The sequence below is a fragment of the Argentina silus genome (genome assembly GCF_951799395.1).
Source record: "Argentina silus genome assembly, chromosome: 6".
Lineage (NCBI taxonomy): Eukaryota > Metazoa > Chordata > Actinopteri > Argentiniformes > Argentinidae > Argentina > Argentina silus.
Window position 1 is genome coordinate 21,098,755 of NC_139660.1, and position 17,500 is coordinate 21,116,254.

The 17,500-nt window shown below is 47.6% G+C and overlaps 1 protein-coding gene across 1 annotated transcript in view; it reads right to left on the minus strand.

Annotated features, from left to right (window-relative positions):
• Positions 1-17,500, minus strand: part of LOC310805852 (ankyrin-3-like) — a gene marked incomplete at its 5' end in the record, with an annotated part of 100,897 nt that overhangs the window by 49,465 nt on the left and 33,932 nt on the right. Inside the window, 13 exons of the mRNA XM_083671683.1 lie at positions 1,511-1,609; positions 2,998-3,096; positions 4,699-4,896; positions 5,223-5,321; positions 5,646-5,744; positions 6,081-6,179; positions 7,321-7,518; positions 8,402-8,500; positions 8,970-9,068; positions 10,197-10,295; positions 13,513-13,698; positions 15,721-15,819; positions 17,020-17,118. Of these exons, the coding sequence (XP_083527809.1) occupies positions 1,511-1,609; positions 2,998-3,096; positions 4,699-4,896; positions 5,223-5,321; positions 5,646-5,744; positions 6,081-6,179; positions 7,321-7,518; positions 8,402-8,500; positions 8,970-9,068; positions 10,197-10,295; positions 13,513-13,698; positions 15,721-15,819; positions 17,020-17,118 (1,572 nt within the window). The remainder of the gene's footprint in view (positions 1-1,510; positions 1,610-2,997; positions 3,097-4,698; positions 4,897-5,222; positions 5,322-5,645; positions 5,745-6,080; positions 6,180-7,320; positions 7,519-8,401; positions 8,501-8,969; positions 9,069-10,196; positions 10,296-13,512; positions 13,699-15,720; positions 15,820-17,019; positions 17,119-17,500) is intronic.

Sequence of the window (17,500 nt, forward strand, 5' to 3'; positions counted from 1 at the left end):
ATCACTGTTAGACACCTGCTCTGACATCAGCTCATGCTTTAAGCACGGAGGGGCCCAGGGACCCTCACACTGTAGGTGCCGAGGGGCCTAGGGCCCCTAGTGGTCAGCTCACTCTTTAAACACCAAGGGGTCTGGGGGCCCTCACATTGTATGCGCTGAGGGGTCTGGGGGGCCCTAGTGGTTAGCTCATGCTATAAGCACCCAGAGGCCTAGTGGTCAGCTTGCGCTGTGCGCACTGAGGGCCCTGGCATTCAACCTTAGCGCTAGATGTTAGCTAGTATGAAGTAGACTAGCCTTAGCACTAGACGTTAGCTAGTATGAAGTAGACTAGCATTAGCACTAGACGTTAGCTAGTATGAAGTAGACTAGCATTAGCACTAGACGTTAGCTAGTATGAAGTAGACTAGCCTTAGCACTAGATGTTAGCTAGTATGAAGTAGACTAGCATTAGCACTAGATGCTATCACACCATAACAAATACAGTAAATCATTTGGGCCATATACTGTACAGTAGCTACTGTATATCGTCCACAGTTCCTCTTTGATTGACTTGTACAGAGTCATTTTATTTCTGTCCTCCCCTTTTAACATGTCATATTTTTACATTGACGACTTACAATAACGTCTGACAGAGCGACTTACAATAGGAACATTTGTCTCAAGTAAGTGAATCAACTGTACATCACAGTCTTCGCAAGCAAAACCTTCCATAAGAATGAGGATGGTGCTGGGGTTTGGGGACTGTGCAGTGCCTGCAGATAGGGAGGGGCTGTCCCCTTTACTGTCCTGTTGCCTATAGCACCACAGTCTTGAATCTGATGCGAGCTGCTCCTGGGAGGCATCATCATTGGGTTGAAACATTAGTGACATCATGTCCTCAACAGGTTTAGTGGGACAGTTTGCTGTATGTTCCTGTTCTGTGTCAGGGTATGCTAGTCCTTAGTTTTACATGTACAGTATCTTTCATTAGTCCTCAAGCTTATGAAGATACAGTACCTTTTACAGAAGTGTCCTTACTGTTAGCATCCATGGTCTGGGATTTACTATACCATGCTAATACATGATACTTTTGAGCAGTAGTGCAGGTACAGTACAGTGATATTAGTAGTGCTGGTACAGTACAGTGATATTAGGAGTGCTGGTACAGTACAGTGATATTAGGAGTGGTGGTACAGTACAGTGATATTAGTAGTGAGGACATGCCAACCCAATGGTCACTGACAATGTGAAGGACTAGACATGTCAATGACCGAATGAAAGCACACACACACATAAACACGTTGAACACAGATACGTCATGTTGATGATTATCAGCTGGGACTGTGCTGTGTGGTTGCCACACCAGCTTTACACAGCAGTCTGTCTGTGTATGTGTGTACATGTGTGTGTGTGTGTGTGTGTGTGTGTGTGTGTGTGTGTGTGTGCACGTGTGTATGTGTGTATGTGTGTGTGTGTGTGTGTGTGTGTGTGTGTGTGTGTGTGTGTGTGTGTGTGTGTGTGTGAGAGGTACCTTGGCCGCAGCGTGGGGAGATGCTCCCTGATCCAGCAGCAGCAGAGCCACTCTCTGATTATCGTAGTGAGCAGCTACATGCAGTGGAGTTAGCCCACTCTAAAACACACACATCACACACACACACACACACACACACACACACACACACACACACACACACACACACACACAGACACACACACACACACACACACACACACACACGCATGCAACACCGAGTTAGAGGGACCCCAAACATAAGTACACCAGGGGGGAGGTCAGAATAAGAGGACAACAGGGTAGAAAGCCATGGAACCCAAAGTGATGAGTAATGAGACCCACATAGAGGGGGAATTGTTTTAGTGTGACACCACTGAGCACACAAGTTGAATGAAGCCCATATGCAATGCGTCCACACAACTAGCAAAAAGCACCAGTATTCCAAACGATGGACACAAGATGTCCAAGGGACCTTTAAGTTTGCAGCAAGTTTGTAGTGACATACCGTTGCCCTGGAAACCAAATAATGACATCATGGATCATATTTACTGACTGTTTTTGTTCCCTTGGCAGCCTGCATTTTAAAAACACCAGTCAGATCACAGTGCAGAGGTACTTTTTGCTATATAGTGTGGACATGCTGTGAGAGGGGGACACCTTTTGGCGTGACACCAAGCACTAAAACAACATACAAGCTTTAAGTCTTCATCTTCATCATACCAGCTGCTTCTCATTATGCTCTTTCAGATGGCTGGATACACACATACTGACCTGACACATAGTTACTACCAATAGGCCACTTATAAGCAGTGTGTGTGTGTGTATGTGTGTGTGTGTGTGTGTGTGTGTGTGTGTGTGTGTGTGTTTGTGTGTGTGTGTGTGTCTGTCTGTCTGTCTGTCTGTCTGTCTGTGTGTGTGAGTGGGTGTGTGTGTGTATGTGTGTGTGTGTGTCTGTCTGTCTGTGTGAGTGTGAGTGTGTGTGTGTGTGTGTGTGAGTGTGTGTGTGAGTGTGTGTGTGTGTGTGTGTGTGTGTGTGTGTGTGTGTGTGTGTGTGTGTGTGTGTGTGTGTGTGTCTGTGTGTCTGTGTGTCTGTCTATCTGTGTATGAGTGTCAGTGGAGGGTGAGTGAGTGCATGTCGCCAGGGAAATAAAAAGCAAGCGTGCACAGAATGTTTCACAAGTAGGCAAAAGGCCTTCATTAGGATGACATCATCTCCAAAAGAGGGTAGAGTGCAGCTTTACTAATCTAATTCACTCACTCTACTCTAAACTCACTCTGCTGTACTCACATCAGGGGAGGCTACAGGAACGGAATGAGGAATGGTACCAAACACACGTGTTTGACACCATTCCTCATTTTATTCCATGCATTACAAAGAGCCCCTCCTCCGATTTCTACCTCCACGAGCCTCCACTGTTCCCTGCCGATGTTGGTTTCTAACCTCACTACCCAACGGACGTTGTGTTACTGTATGTTAGGGGTTTCTCTCTACATCGACAACCCACCTTTCCAGCTGCATCTGGAGCTGCTCTCTTCTGGAGGAGCAGGCTGGCCACTTCAATCTTCCCGTACTTGGCGGCCACATGCAGAGGACTGAACCCTTTCTGTAGAAGAAGACACCAGGAGGCGCATCATCAACGTGAGCCATCGACAGAGGAGAGAGCAGAAGCATCATCAACGTGAGTCAGCAACAGAGGAGAAAGCAGCAGCAGCATCATCAACGTGAGTCAGCAACAGAGGAGAAAGCAGCAGCAGCATCATCAACGTGAGTCAGCGACAGAGGAGAGAGCAGCATCTGACAGCTGGGCAGCACTATAGGGCAATGCTGCAAAGCCTAACCTTAAACTAACGTACCCCTAACTCTAGCCTCAACCTTACCTCTCACCTTGTACCTCGCCCTAACCTTGAATCAGGACCAAATAGCTAATTGACTTGCTCATCAATGTTGACGAAATAGCAAAAAAACTAAACAAACTTTGACCTTTTGGGCTAGTAGTGAAAAAACCCTGACAGTTTGACTGACAGCAGTGTGTGAGATACAGTAGGGCTGAGGTGACATTCAAGACCTGCAAGGTTTCAGAACGTTGTAAAACACCTTTCATTTACGGTGCAGAGATTCACCCCACTGTTTAGTAACCTAAATGCTTGTTCCCTCCAGTTCGGTGCAAGGGCAGAGATGTTTGTCTTGCTCAGTAGGTTGTAATACCCGGAGAAAATATGTCACTAGGTCTGTTTTTTTCGAACCTATTCTATATCTAAATGATGGCGTATAACGCAATCATGTTTCGTCTTAGCATAACACTCCCTCTGTGTCGGGGAGGCTATTTTCAGACATTAGGTCATGTTTTCCAGAGGAATGTGGAACTCCCACAGATTATTTCACACACAGCAACATTTGACCTAATTCACCCTTAATTCATTCTCTGAGTCCTCTGCCTGTTATCCTAATGATGTCAACCTCCTTGGTTTTCTATAGATTAAAAAAAGAAGAATTCTACTTCATGTTTCACAGAGGATTGTTCTTGATGTTTTCATACACGTGGGTGTGTTTGTGTGTGTGTGTGTGTGTGTGTGTGTGTGTGTGTGTGTGTGTGTGTGGGAGAGAGAGAGAAAGGAGGAGGAGGAGAGAGAGAAAGGAGGAGGAGGAGAGAGAGAAAGGAGGAGGAGGAGAGAGAGAAAGAGAAAGGAGGAAGAGGAGGAGGAGGAGGAGGAGAGAGAGAGACATGGCACCGTGGGGTTTATCCTTCATTAATCTATTCCAGTGACGGGGTCACCTTCAAGAACAGCCTTTAGCAACATACACTCTGCCTGATTAACTCACACCCATGCCAACACATGTACACTTTGCGTAAGTTTACATATAGACACATAGACAAACCACACACACAAATTCCCTCAACGACTATAAAACAATCTTCTTTGACCTTGAAGAAGATCACAACTCAATTAGGCGTGTGTGAAAGCACAAGGTAATCAGCTTGTGTGTAATCTTGACACGATCTGGGTAGGGTTTACACGCTACAGATTAAAAAAAAAAAAACACCAACAGTCAAGGAGAGTGTTTTCCAGTGACTGCAGTTCAGTGGAGGCTGGTGGAGGTAGAAATCGGAGGACGGGCTTATTGTTTGATACCATTGCCTCACTTCAATGAGCCTGTCCTCTGATTTCTCCCTCCACCAGCCTCCCCTGAGGCTAACGACGCTGACCTTAGTGGAGGCTGAGAGCGAGGCCCCCTGGTCCAGCAGCATGGCGGCCACGTCCTCGTGTCCCTCTCGGGAGGCCAGATGGAGGGGGGTGTAGCCTGACGTGGTGGCGGCGTTGGCAGACGCCCCCCGCTGGAGCAGCTGCTGTACGATGTCCGCCTTCCCCAGCCGGCTGGAGATGTGCAGCGCCGTCTGGTCATCCTGTAACAATGTGTGTATGTGTGTGTGTGTGTGTGTGTGTGTGTGTGTGTGTGTGTGAGAGTGTTATTCAGTAGTGTTAAATACTATATGTGCCTTTTAGTACACCGTTTAGACTTTGCTTAGGCAAATGTAGGTCCTCTGTTTTGAATTTACACTCAACATTTACAGTATAAAGAAAGGTTTAACACTGAAACGTCAATGACAAGCAAATGACACATGCTCTGATGAGGGTACAGGTCTAAAGACATGGGCTGTCTTCTCCCTCTGTGGTGTGAAGCCCTGCTCCTCTGACCCTTGACCCCTGTGACCCCTGTGACCCTGCTCACCTTGGCCTTGGTCTCCACCTTGGCTCCGTTCTGCAGCAGGTACCGGACCACGTCTGCCTGACCCGCACGGGCCGCCATGTGTAGCGCCGTCTCCCCCCGCTGGAACACACACACACACACACACACGCACACGCACACGCACACGCACACGCACACGCACACGCACACGCACACACACACGCACACACACACACACACGCGCACACACACACACACACACACACACACACACACACACGCCACACACACACACACACACACGCCACACACACACACACACACACACACACACACACACACACACACACACACTCTCTCTTTACGGCTGACTTTGGGTGATATTTCTGCGGTAATTGTATTTGTAAAATCAATCGAGCAGAGGTGAAACAATGAGCAGCGAGCGTAATGTATCGTGACACCCACCACATTGGTGGTGTTGGGTGAAGCTCCGTGATGCGTCAGGGAGTTGACGATGTTCTCGTGTCCCATGAAGGCAGCCACGTGGATGGGGGTGAGGCCAGACTGCAAACACATCACAATGACAGTCACTATCAAAACACACCGTACAGGTTCTATTTCGCCCAAATAAAACACTTCATCTGTCTTAACCTCCGGGACTTCCACGTTTTGTATTCGTCAGGTTACGTGAGACAACTTCACCTCCCTCTAAGCCTGTGCCCTGAACAGTGGAGGCTGGTGGAGGTAGACATCGGAGGACGGGCTCATTGTAATGCATGGAATGGAGTGAGGAATGGTATCGAACACACCGTTCCTCATTCCATTTCATGCATTACAATGAGCCCGTCCTCCGATTTCTACCTCCACCAGCCTCCAGCCCCAGCCTAAGCCTCCCGTTACCTCGGTCACAGCCTGGATGGATGCTCCGTGTTTCAGCAGCAGCTCCATCACTTTGACGCGGTTCTTCTTGCAGGCGATGTGAAGCGGGGTGAAACCGTTCTATAAACAGACAACCAACAAAACCCGTTCTAAAAACAGAACACACTCCATTAAACTCCTTCACTACATTTGGAGCAGATTTAGATCTGGTTTTTGATGGTAAAAAGGATGGTAGAAGTCATTTTTATTTTTATTTTTGCAGTTATTTGTTGAGGAGTGTAAACATTTATGACATACAGTAAATCTTGACTGAGCTTTATGCCACAATGGGCCACACAGTTCTTTCCTTTCCACTAAACCTCAGAGTTACCACACCCTGACACAGCATGACAACATACTCAATAATGCATGCAACACACACACACACACACACACATGCATGCACACAGACACGCGTGCACGCGCGCACACACACACACACACACACACACACACACAGGCACACAGACACACAGACACAGACACACACACACACACACCCACACACACATATATACACACACACACACACACACACACACACACACACACACACACACACACACACACACACACACACACACACACACACACACACACACAGACAGACAGACACACACACACACACACACACACACACACACACACACACACACACACACACACACACAGGCACACAGACACAGACACACATACTGTACCCAAAATGGTAGCCCTGCAGATCTATCTAACACAAGTTATTTTAGAGCAGTTCTTCTATCTAAACCTCTCCCATCCTACCCACTGTGTTGCTACAATGTGTACTGAGGGATGGTGAGTATAGTCACAGCTCTTCTGGGTCTTATCAGTGTAAAAAAGGGAAGTATCTGTTCTGACAGGATGTGTGGTAGGATGAAGTTAGGAGCCCCACCCAGGGGTGAGAAGAGAAGAGGCCCCAAGTGGAAAATACTCAGAACTTCTGAGACCTCTCTCATCCAACCTATCCTACCCACCCACCCACCTCACAACCCAAGCCATCTCTCTCTCTCTCTCTCTCTCTCTCTCTCTCTTTCTGTCTCTATCTGTCTCTCTCTCTCTGTCTATCTCTCTCTCTGTGTCTCTCTCTCTCTCACCCCGACCTACAGTATCCTACCCACCAATCTCAATCCAAGCCACCCCCCCCCCCCCACCTCCTCTCTCTCCTCTCTCTCCTCTCTCTCCTCTCTCTCTCTCTCTCTCTCACCAGTGCTTTAGCGTTGGGGTTGGCCTTCTTGTCCACAATCAGCTTGGCCACTTTGTAATGTCCACAGTGGGCGGCAACATGTAGCGCCGTCAGGTAGTCGTTGGTGACGTCGTCGACGGGGACGTCGTTCTGGAGGAGAAGCTGGACGCAGTTGAGGTGGTCCCCCTGGGTGGCCATGTGCAGGGGGGACAGCCCGTTCTGTCAGGGGGGACACAAACAACGTCTCATCAATGTTCTGGTGGATTAACAAAAACACGGTGCTGGGAGCTAGAACAGGGGAGGCTGGTGGAGGTGGACATTGGAGGACGGGCTCGTTGTAATGCATGGAATGGAGTGAGGAATGGTATCAATCATGTCTTTGCATGCATTACAACGCGCCCGTCCTCCAATGTACATTATTTTATTTATTTTTTTACATTTATGGCCTTTTTCGGAAGCGACTTACAACAAATACATTTGTTTAAGTAAGTAAATCATCGATCCGTCAGTCATCTTAAGATAAAGTAATCAATGCTCAGACCAGGGGCCATAGGCAGTCACAATGCTAGAAGAAGGTGTTTTTTTAATTTTTATTAACAGGAGAGAAACTTGTACAGGGGGGTAGAGGGAGTGAAGAGGTCTTTAGGAGGGACCGTTAAGATGTAGCCTGAAGAGATGGGTGTTCAATTTACGGCAGAAGTCAATGTCTACCTCCACCAGCCTCCCCTGACCTAGAGTTGGTCTGCTAGCCGCGTTTAGCCCCGCCCCCATGGGGAACCATGTGACTGTTAGTTGGCGCAGGACTGAATCCCTCCCCTGGCGTTGCTCTGCTAATGAGTTATTGGTCAGATCAGGTGGATTAAAGCGTAGTGTCCTAGATGCTATACTATAGAGTACTATACTTGCAAGTAACATCACTATCTGGGTCATAATGTGTGTGATTAAAGGCAGATGATAATTGTTGATAAACTATGTATTATTTGCAACAAAATGTATGAGGAGGTGCAGATCAGGGGAGGCTGGTGGAGGTAGAAATCGGAGGAGAGGCTCATTGTGATTCCGTTCCATGCATCACACCAGCCTCCTCAGGTGGAGATGCTACCTTTGTCTTTGACAGGATCGGTGCTCCGCGGTCCAGCATGATCTCAACCACTTGTTCATGACCGCTCCTGGCTCCGCAGTGCAGAGGCGTCAGGCCATCCTACACACACACACACACACACACACACACACACACACACACACACACACACACACACACACACACACACACACACACACACACACACGCGGTCAATACGGCAGGTTTGAATGAACTCTGGGCTAAAAAAGCTATGGGGTTTAAATGTAAACACAGTGAAATATGTTGTCTTGAACATTGAACAGGTTGAAAACCGGTAGTAGACATACAGTACACTGTTACCAGGGGAGGCTGGTGGAGGTAGAAATCGGAGGACGGGCTCATGGTAATGCATGGAATGGAATAAGGAATTCCTCATTCCATTCCATGCATTACAATGAGCCCGTCCTCCGATATCGACCTCCACCAGCCTCCACCGGTATACATTTACCAAACACGTCCAGTCCACTGCTACTCTCCTGTATTGACACTGATAATAAATAACTGCAGTGCAGTAGGCCTCATACCGTACAGAGGGAACACCACTCACCTTGGTCTTAGCATCTATTTTAGACCCTCTGTCCAACAGCAGTTTGACCATGTTACTATTTCCTCTTTTAGATGCCACATGTAGAGGTGTGATGTCATTCTGGGAGAACAGATAAGAGAGAGAAGAGGTGTGAGTGCGGTCAAGACATTCCAGAGAGCTTCCCGTGGATGTTAATGACTGGATTGTTGCCATATGGCAATGCTTAAGTCCTTGAGGTAAACCAAAACAGCATCTGATTTCCTCTAGTTCAGGGAGTGAAGCCCTTTCTGGCATGGTGTGTTTAGCTAAATGGGTGTTAATCTATTCAGCAGTTACTAGCAGGTTGTTATTATCGTCTGACCTGGTTTTAAGAATCAGAATTCTTTTATTTGGCCGAGTATATTTGCACATACGGGAATTTGACTTGGTGAAGTTGGTGCATGGGACATAAAAAACAACAATATATAAGCAAAATATGAACAAGAAATTGACAAAATAGCAAAATATGAACAAAGTGGCAAAAGAAAATTACAAAATAAAACAATAAATTATGTAGGCTGTGTATGAGCATTCATCAGCAACCCACATGAGTTGTTTGTGGTGGGACATTCAGCCAGTTTGGCTGTGGATAATGTGTGTGGTGAAGGATCTGTTGAGGGAGGTCTGTACGGATGGTTCATGTATTCAAGTAGACTACTGTATTGTATTGTTTGTAACTGGTTCTTGTATTGTATATTTGTTTTATTTGATTTATTTGATTTATGTAAATCGGGGCCCGGCTGTAAAGGAAACTCTTTCAGTCAGCTTCCCCTGAATAATAAATAAAGCTTTAAAACTAATATTTTGTAGTCCTACGCTCCGCCTCTGTTCGCTTATGTTACTGCAGCGCTCTACCCCTTAATCACTGTCAACTGTGTTGCAACCACAACACATTAACTAACACTCCAGCCAGACCCTGCTGTTTCAAATAATTACAGGGTGTCAATGACAGCCATTAAGACAACTAATCTAATGTTGAAACCAATAGAGTTGTAGGTCTGTGTATTCGATGCTCACTGAAATTGAACACTGGAACACATGACGAAGCATTAAAGCAACACTGCTCTCTGGTGTCACAATGTCAAAAGGAATAAAATCCATAGATGAGATCAGCGATATCTACAATGGTTATGATTACAACACTGCTGTATCTGTAATAGACTGTGTTTCAGTGCTCCTCCTGTCCAGCAGGGGGCAGAGTGACCTTACCCTGGCCATGAAGTCCACAGCAGCTCCTCGGTTCAGCAGAAGCGTGGCCACGTTGATGTTGCCATAGTGAGCGGCAATGTGGAGAGGGGTGAAGCCACTCTGAGGGAGGGGGAGAGCAGAGAACACACAAACATACACACACACACACACACACACACACACATACAGGAGTCAGTGATGGCAGGTAGATAGCTTGATATTACATTCTCTTATTACACACAGACGGACATGTACAAACTGTGTACATGACTTTTCTTCAGCTCCTCTAGAAACCCAAACACTGACCCTCTGTACGCCAGTGGCATGGTGGGATGGTATGTTGTTGACATGTATGTACTGTACCATTGGATGTGTTCATGAGTATTCATGATACTGGAATGCACAGTCACACATGAACAACCACAGCAAGTGCGTATAGGTAGTTACATAAACTCCCTAGTTAGTTTATGTGGTGACAATATTAATAAGTGTCAGTAGCCAGGTCATGCAGAGTAGACATTCTGTCTAGTTCAGGGGAGGCTGGTGGAGGTAGAAATCGGAGGACGGGCTCATTGTAATGCATGGAAGGGAATGAGGATTGGTATCAAACACGCGTGGGACCATTCCTCATTCCATGCATTACAATGAGCCTGTGTTTGATACCATTCCTCATTCCATTCCATACCCCTAACCCGTCCTCCGATTTCTACCTCCACCACCCCCCCCCCCCCCCCCCCCGGTCTAGTTTCACCAACGGCCTACTACCCCTGTTGACCCTGGTTGTCGTGTATCTCATTTGGAGATGGGATGTCCCAATAGGCCGGTTATCCTCATAGCCTGGCTTAGAGAGAAACAGCTGTCCAAGCAAAGGGAAGACATCGCAAAGGGCAGGTCTTAGCTAAAGCTATCCAATCAGGGGGGGAGAATCTCAGATAAAGCTCTCCAATCACGGGAGATCTCAATTTCAATGAGCCAATAATCCAGCAAAAAAAAACAGGTGGCTTTACCAGTCTGTATCCATTGAGTCTGCGACTGCACTCTCTCTCTCTCTCTGTTCTCCCAAGTGTCCCACCTGCCACCCACCCATCTATTGCATAAACCACTGGAGCAGGTAGCACAAGGCTAGTCAAGGTCCTCTGCTTATGCAAGGGAAGATTTGACTCATTCAATGTGCTCTTTCTTCTGATATTCACAAGGCAATATTTAGGTTTTCACTTTCCCCCCCCAGCTGATGCATTTAGCCTCTACTTCCATGCAGTGCGGTTGAGTCCTGGGGTCTACATCAGCGGAGGCCGGTGGAGGTAGAAATCGGAGGACGGGCTCGTTGTAATGCATGGAACGGAATCAGGAATGGTATCAAATACACTTGTTTGATACCATTCCTCATTCCATTCCATGCATTACAATGAGCCCGTCCTCCGATTTCTACCTCCACCAGCCTCCCCTGGTCTCTATCTACAAAGCCAACTACAGACACAAGCTGCATAAGCCAGTCTGATAGCCATGCCAAGGCCTCTGCTGTGGTTTGGTGTAGTAGGGTCCTGCTGTTCCACGAGGAACAGTGCAGAGGTAGCTAGTGTCCCATGCACAATCCTACTGTATATCAGTGGAGGCTGGTGAAGGTAGAAGTCGGAGGACAGGCTCATTGTAATGCATGGAATGGAATAAGGAATGGTATCAAACATGTGCCTGTGATACCATAGTTTGAAACCATTCCCCATTCCATTCCATGCATTACAATGAGCCTGTCCTCCGATTTCTGCCTCCACCAGCCTCCCCTACTGTATATGGGCTGGGGTTGGGGAGGTTTGGGTCTAATAAATCATACATTAAGTCTAATAGACTAACTCATTAGACCATTTCTCTGATGCTGGGAGGCTGGGTTCCAATACAAACCTGATGGCGTTGTTGACAGTTTAATGTCCATGCTGTCTTATCAAAGGTAACACTGTTGTGTCAATGTTGTGCATTAAAATTGTTTAAATATTAACTGTAAGTTAATGTTATGTGTTGTCATTTATCAGACTTAACTATTTGGGTTTACACAGAAATAATGGCATCAGTCAAACCTGGTTCTGGCAAAACCGTCATTCCATGGTGTCTTTAAAAAGGCCTCAGAACCTATGGAACCAACGGAACCTACTGGAACCAAAGGAACCAAGGAACCAATGGAACCCAAGGAACCAACGGAACCAACAGAACCAATGGAACCCAAGGAACCAATGGAATCAACGGAATCAATGGAACCAACGAAACCAACGGAACCAACGGAATCCAAGGAACCAACGGAACCCAAGGAACCAACGGAACCCAAGGAACCAATGGAACCCAAGGAACCAATGGAACCAACGGAACCCAAGGAACCCAAGGAACCAATGGAACCAACGGAACCCAAGGAACCAACGGAACCAACAGGACCCAAGCCTCCAGCTTCAGATTAGCACAGTCCACAAACACAGACATGCTGTATTAGCTCTACCTATTCTATCAGTCATAAGAGTTAAGAGTTAAGAGACTACATGAATGAAGCAATGGGAGGAAAGGAGTCAAAACAGAACAGGAGGGGGATGGGGCTGCAGCAACACTACTGTATGATACAGGGGGGGGGGTTGTTTTCTGTTTGTTTAGGCTGCAATGGATAGAGTAAGTACTGTACAGTGTACAGGTATACCTCTGTTGTTCTATTCACCATCATCTATGGGAGAGGCCACAAAGCCAGCCAAGAGAGGAGAGAACGGGCGGTTAGTGCGTACACAACATCACACAAGGAGGAGAGAAGAGGACGCCTGCAGAGGAGGCCGACCACACAGTGGAGAGGCTTCTCGATCTGAACTAGAAACACACACTGCTTCTGAACCTGGGATACGTTGGTGAGAGTTCATATTCGTTAGGTAAGCTGGTGTTGCAGTTAAACGTTGCAAAGTTCAACACCAAACTGTTAGTTGGGGTTAGATTGTGCTGCTATATCAGTCCACTGGGAGTCAACGAACATGGAATCACTACAGTACCAGGACTTTTCTCTCTTTCTATCGGTCTGTCTCTTTCTTTCTTTCTCTCTCTCCCTCTCTCTCTCCGACTGTAATGCCTCTCTTCACTGAGAAGTATTGCTTACTGAGAACATAATATAATGTTATTCCTTTAATGTATCAGCCTACACAACACAACAACTTAGTAAAATACAAAAACACACTTTTACAAAAAACTAAAACTGTACTCTTCCCTCCCTACTAAAAAGGCTGTGAAGAGGTGAATGGGACAAGAAGATCCGGAGTAGACAGAGACACGGAGAGAGGCGGAGGAGAAAGAACAATACTAGAAGTTAGGACGCGGCGGTCACCTTGGACTCCACGTCAGCGTTGTGGTCGTTCTGGAGCAGCAGGGCGGCGGCCTTGGTGTCGTCCTTGCGGGCGGCGATGTGGAGGGCGGGCAGACGCACCTTGCCCTTGGTGTCGTTCTCCAGGAGCAGGGACACCACCTGGTCATGGCCCTGCTGGAGAGCCACCGCCAGGGGGGTGAACCCATCCTGTCAGAGGGCACAGACGCACAGTAAGAGGGGTGTGTGTGTGTGTGTGTGTGTGTGTGGGGGGGGGGGGGGTCCTGGTAGAGGGGACAGAGGCACAGTTAGAGGGGTGGGGGGGGTGTCCTGGTAGAGGGGACAGAGGCACAGTTAGAGGGGTGGGGGGGGTGTCCTGGTAGAGGGGACAGAGGCACAGATAGAGGGGTGGGGGGGGGTCCTGGTAGAGGGGACAGAGGCACAGATAGAGGGGTGGGGGGGGTCCTGGTAGAGGGGACAGAGGCACAGATAGAGGGGTGGGGGGGGTCCTGGTAGAGGGGACAGAGGCACAGATAGAGGGGTGGGGGGGGTCCTGGTAGAGGGGACAGAGGCACAGATAGAGGGGTGGGGGGGGTCCTGGTAGAGGGGACAGAGGCACAGATAGAGGGGTACAGAGGGAAGATGACGACAAACTCAGAGTTACTACAGAGGAGATCAGGGGAGGCTGGCGGAGGTAGAAATCAGAGGACAGGCTCATTGTAATGCATGTAATAGAATGAGGAATGCTATCAAACACACATGTGATTCCTCATCCATGCATTACAATGAGCCCGTCCTCCGACTTCTACCTCCACCAGCCTCTCCTGGAGGAGATAGCTACATTAACGGAGATTTGAAAGGTTCAGCATCCACACCAATATATTCAACATCCTGTTATGTCAATGTTGTTTTATATGTGTGTGTTATTCAACCAAGTGTTGGAGAGATGAGGTCATGGCAGCTTTAAATCTACACTAGTATATTCCTTAACACCAGAATATGTATATATGCTTCTCATTAAATATTCTCCCTTTATCCGCTTTCTTCTTCTAATCAGCTGGCAACATCTGGAACCTACAGTACATCTGTTGCAGTTTTTCAAACATCAAAGAGATACTTCACATGTCACACTATCTCACATGGAGTGGCTGGGTACATTACATAACACAGCATATAGGAACACTTCACTCCCACATGCTTTCCCCTCGACATACTACATAATTCACACTGCCTTTCCCCCCCGTTGTGCGTGTGTGTGTGTGTGTGTGTGAGTGTGTGTGTGTGTGTGTGTGTGTGTGTGTGTGTGTGTGTATGTACATGTGTGTGTACATGTGTATGCATGCATGTGTGTATGTGTGAATGTACGTGTGTGCTTGCGTGTGTATGTGTGTCGGCGTCTGTGTGTGCGAATGCACTTGTGGGTTTGCGCTTCTGTGTGTGTACGTGTGTGTATGTGTGTGTGTGTGTGTGTGTGGGGGGGGGGGGGGGGCTTTGTGCCTGCTTATAGGGTAGGGTTCTGATGCTGAAGCAGTGGCCTGGACTAGTAGTTTTGACTGGTTTTACTGGTTAGGTTTCCATTAGAGGCTGCAGCTCCTGTCTCAGGCAGTCTCACAGTGTAAATCAGGCCATGGAGGCAGACAGGGGGATAGAGGACCTTATCAACGACCTCCTCAAGGTCATCCAGCTCCACTACACACAGCCAATCAATGAAGCGCTGCCTGGAGTCTCTCAGCCCAGCAGAGAGAGAGAGAGAGAGAGAGTGGGTGGGAGAGAAAAAGAGGGGGGGGGGGGGAGCAGAGGGAGGTAGAGAATGAGAGAGAGAAGGGAGGGGGTGGGAGAGAGAAAGAGGGGGAGGAGAGTCGAGATGAAGGTAGTATCATAAAGAGAGAAAGGATGGGAGAGAGGTAGAGGGAGATAGGATGAGAGAGAGAGACAGACAATGAGAGGAATAGAAAGAGAGAGAGGGGGATGTATTGGACAGGGGTGGGGGGAAGAAAGGAGATAAGCAAGCAGAGAGGAAGAACGAGTAAAGGGTCTTTCAAATGATCCAGAGCAAGAATTGCATTGGGGAGGGTAAGCCATTGTTCTCAAATGCCAAAGAGAGCAGTGGGGTGAGATATAGGACACACACAAACACACATCCCCCCCCCCCCCCCCCCCCCCGACACACACACACACACACACACACACATCGACCCCCCCCCCCCCTCCCACACACACACACACACTGACCTCGGTGGCCATGCTCTGGCTCGAGTTGTGTTCCAGGAGGAAGCGTACGACCTCCAGATGGTTCTCCTGGGCGGCCATGTAGAGAGGAGTGAAGCCATTCTACGCACAGGAACCAACACACACTCATTACAACACAACTTAACCTTTAACACACCAGGGGCGTACTCCAATTTCTACCTCCACCAGCCTCCCCTCTAACACACAGAGTATAAACTACAAAAATAACAAACGTACCCAGAAAAATACCACACACCTCCCCAAAATATATTGGGGCAGTTTCCCGGACAAATATTAAGACTAGTCCTCCTGGACTACAGTCAATCCCACTTTCAATGGAGAATCTCCATTGGACAACGTTTTTTAGGCTTGGATTAGGTTGAATCTATGTCCGACCGGCCCATTATTAAGTATATTCAAGATATTGAATTGCTTTCCTCCAAATTATATACAGACTTTGGTCTGGTTTCCCGGACACAGATTAAGCCTAATCCGAGACTAACAAGTATCTTCAATGGATATTTTCCATTGAAAGTGACATTTAGTCCAGGACTAGGTTTAATCTGTGTCTGAGAAACCCTCCCCCATGGAGCTGAAAATGTTCCAATGATCTGTGTGTGTTCTCCTGTGTGTTCTATTGATCTGAGCCACATCTCAATGGGCATAATGGGGGCTTTGATGAAAGGAGAGGGGAAAAAACCTCCTTTCACCTCAATCTCTCAGAGTGGAGAAATGCTGAAACAGCGTATTCCTACAGAAGATAGTCCCACGATCGCTAGGCTAACTGCTGTTTAGAGGGATCTCACGTGTGAATGGTCTAGATTACTCTTAGTAGTATGCAGATGTGTGCTTGGGATTGATGTTCTAATTGATAATAGTGTGTTTGTGTTACCGATACATCCCTAATTTGAGTGTGTACCAGGGGAGGCTGGTGGAGGCAGAAAACAGGCTCAATGTAATGAGAAATGGTGTGTATATCATGGTGTGTATATCATGGTGTGTATATCATGGTGTGTATGAATGTGTGTTCTGAATCTCTAGCCTGAGTGTGTGTAAAGTATACCACATAAAGAAATGACACTTCAGTGAGTGAAGAGTACGCTGTCTGAGTTTGTGTTGTCCATCTCCCACCTTAGTGTGTGTGTGTGTGTGTGTGTGTGTGTGTGTGTGTATATGTGTAGAGTATGTGTGAGTATGTGTTATGGATACAGTATCTCACCTTAGTGTGCGTGTGTGTACAGTATTGTGTGTGTGTGTGTGTGAGTGTGTGTGTACAGTATGTGTATGTTCTACATATCCCACCTGAGACTGTGCGTTGACATTGGCCCCATTGGTCACCAGCTCCTTCACCACGTCCGTCTGGCCGGCCAGGCAGGCTATGTGCAGAGCGCTGTTTCCTTTCTGGATTACAGAGGGGAACGACCGGCATTTCTGTTAATCTCTCCCCCACCTGTCCCAGTTTCCCACAAACACACACACATGCACACACACACACACACACACACACACACACACACACACACACACACACACACACACACACACACACACACACACACACACACATGCGCGTGTATGTGTGTGTATGTGTGTGTGTGTGTGTGTGTGTGTTTTGTGTGTTTGTTTTGTGTGTGTATTGTGTGTCTGTGTATTTGTGTGTGTGTGTGTGTGTGTGTGTGTGTGTGTCTGTGTCTGTGTCTGTGTCTGTGTGTGTGTGTGTGCGTGTGCCCCGCGTCCAGCGCCAAGCCACAGCAACGCTTTTGTAGCGCTGGCATTCCAGCTT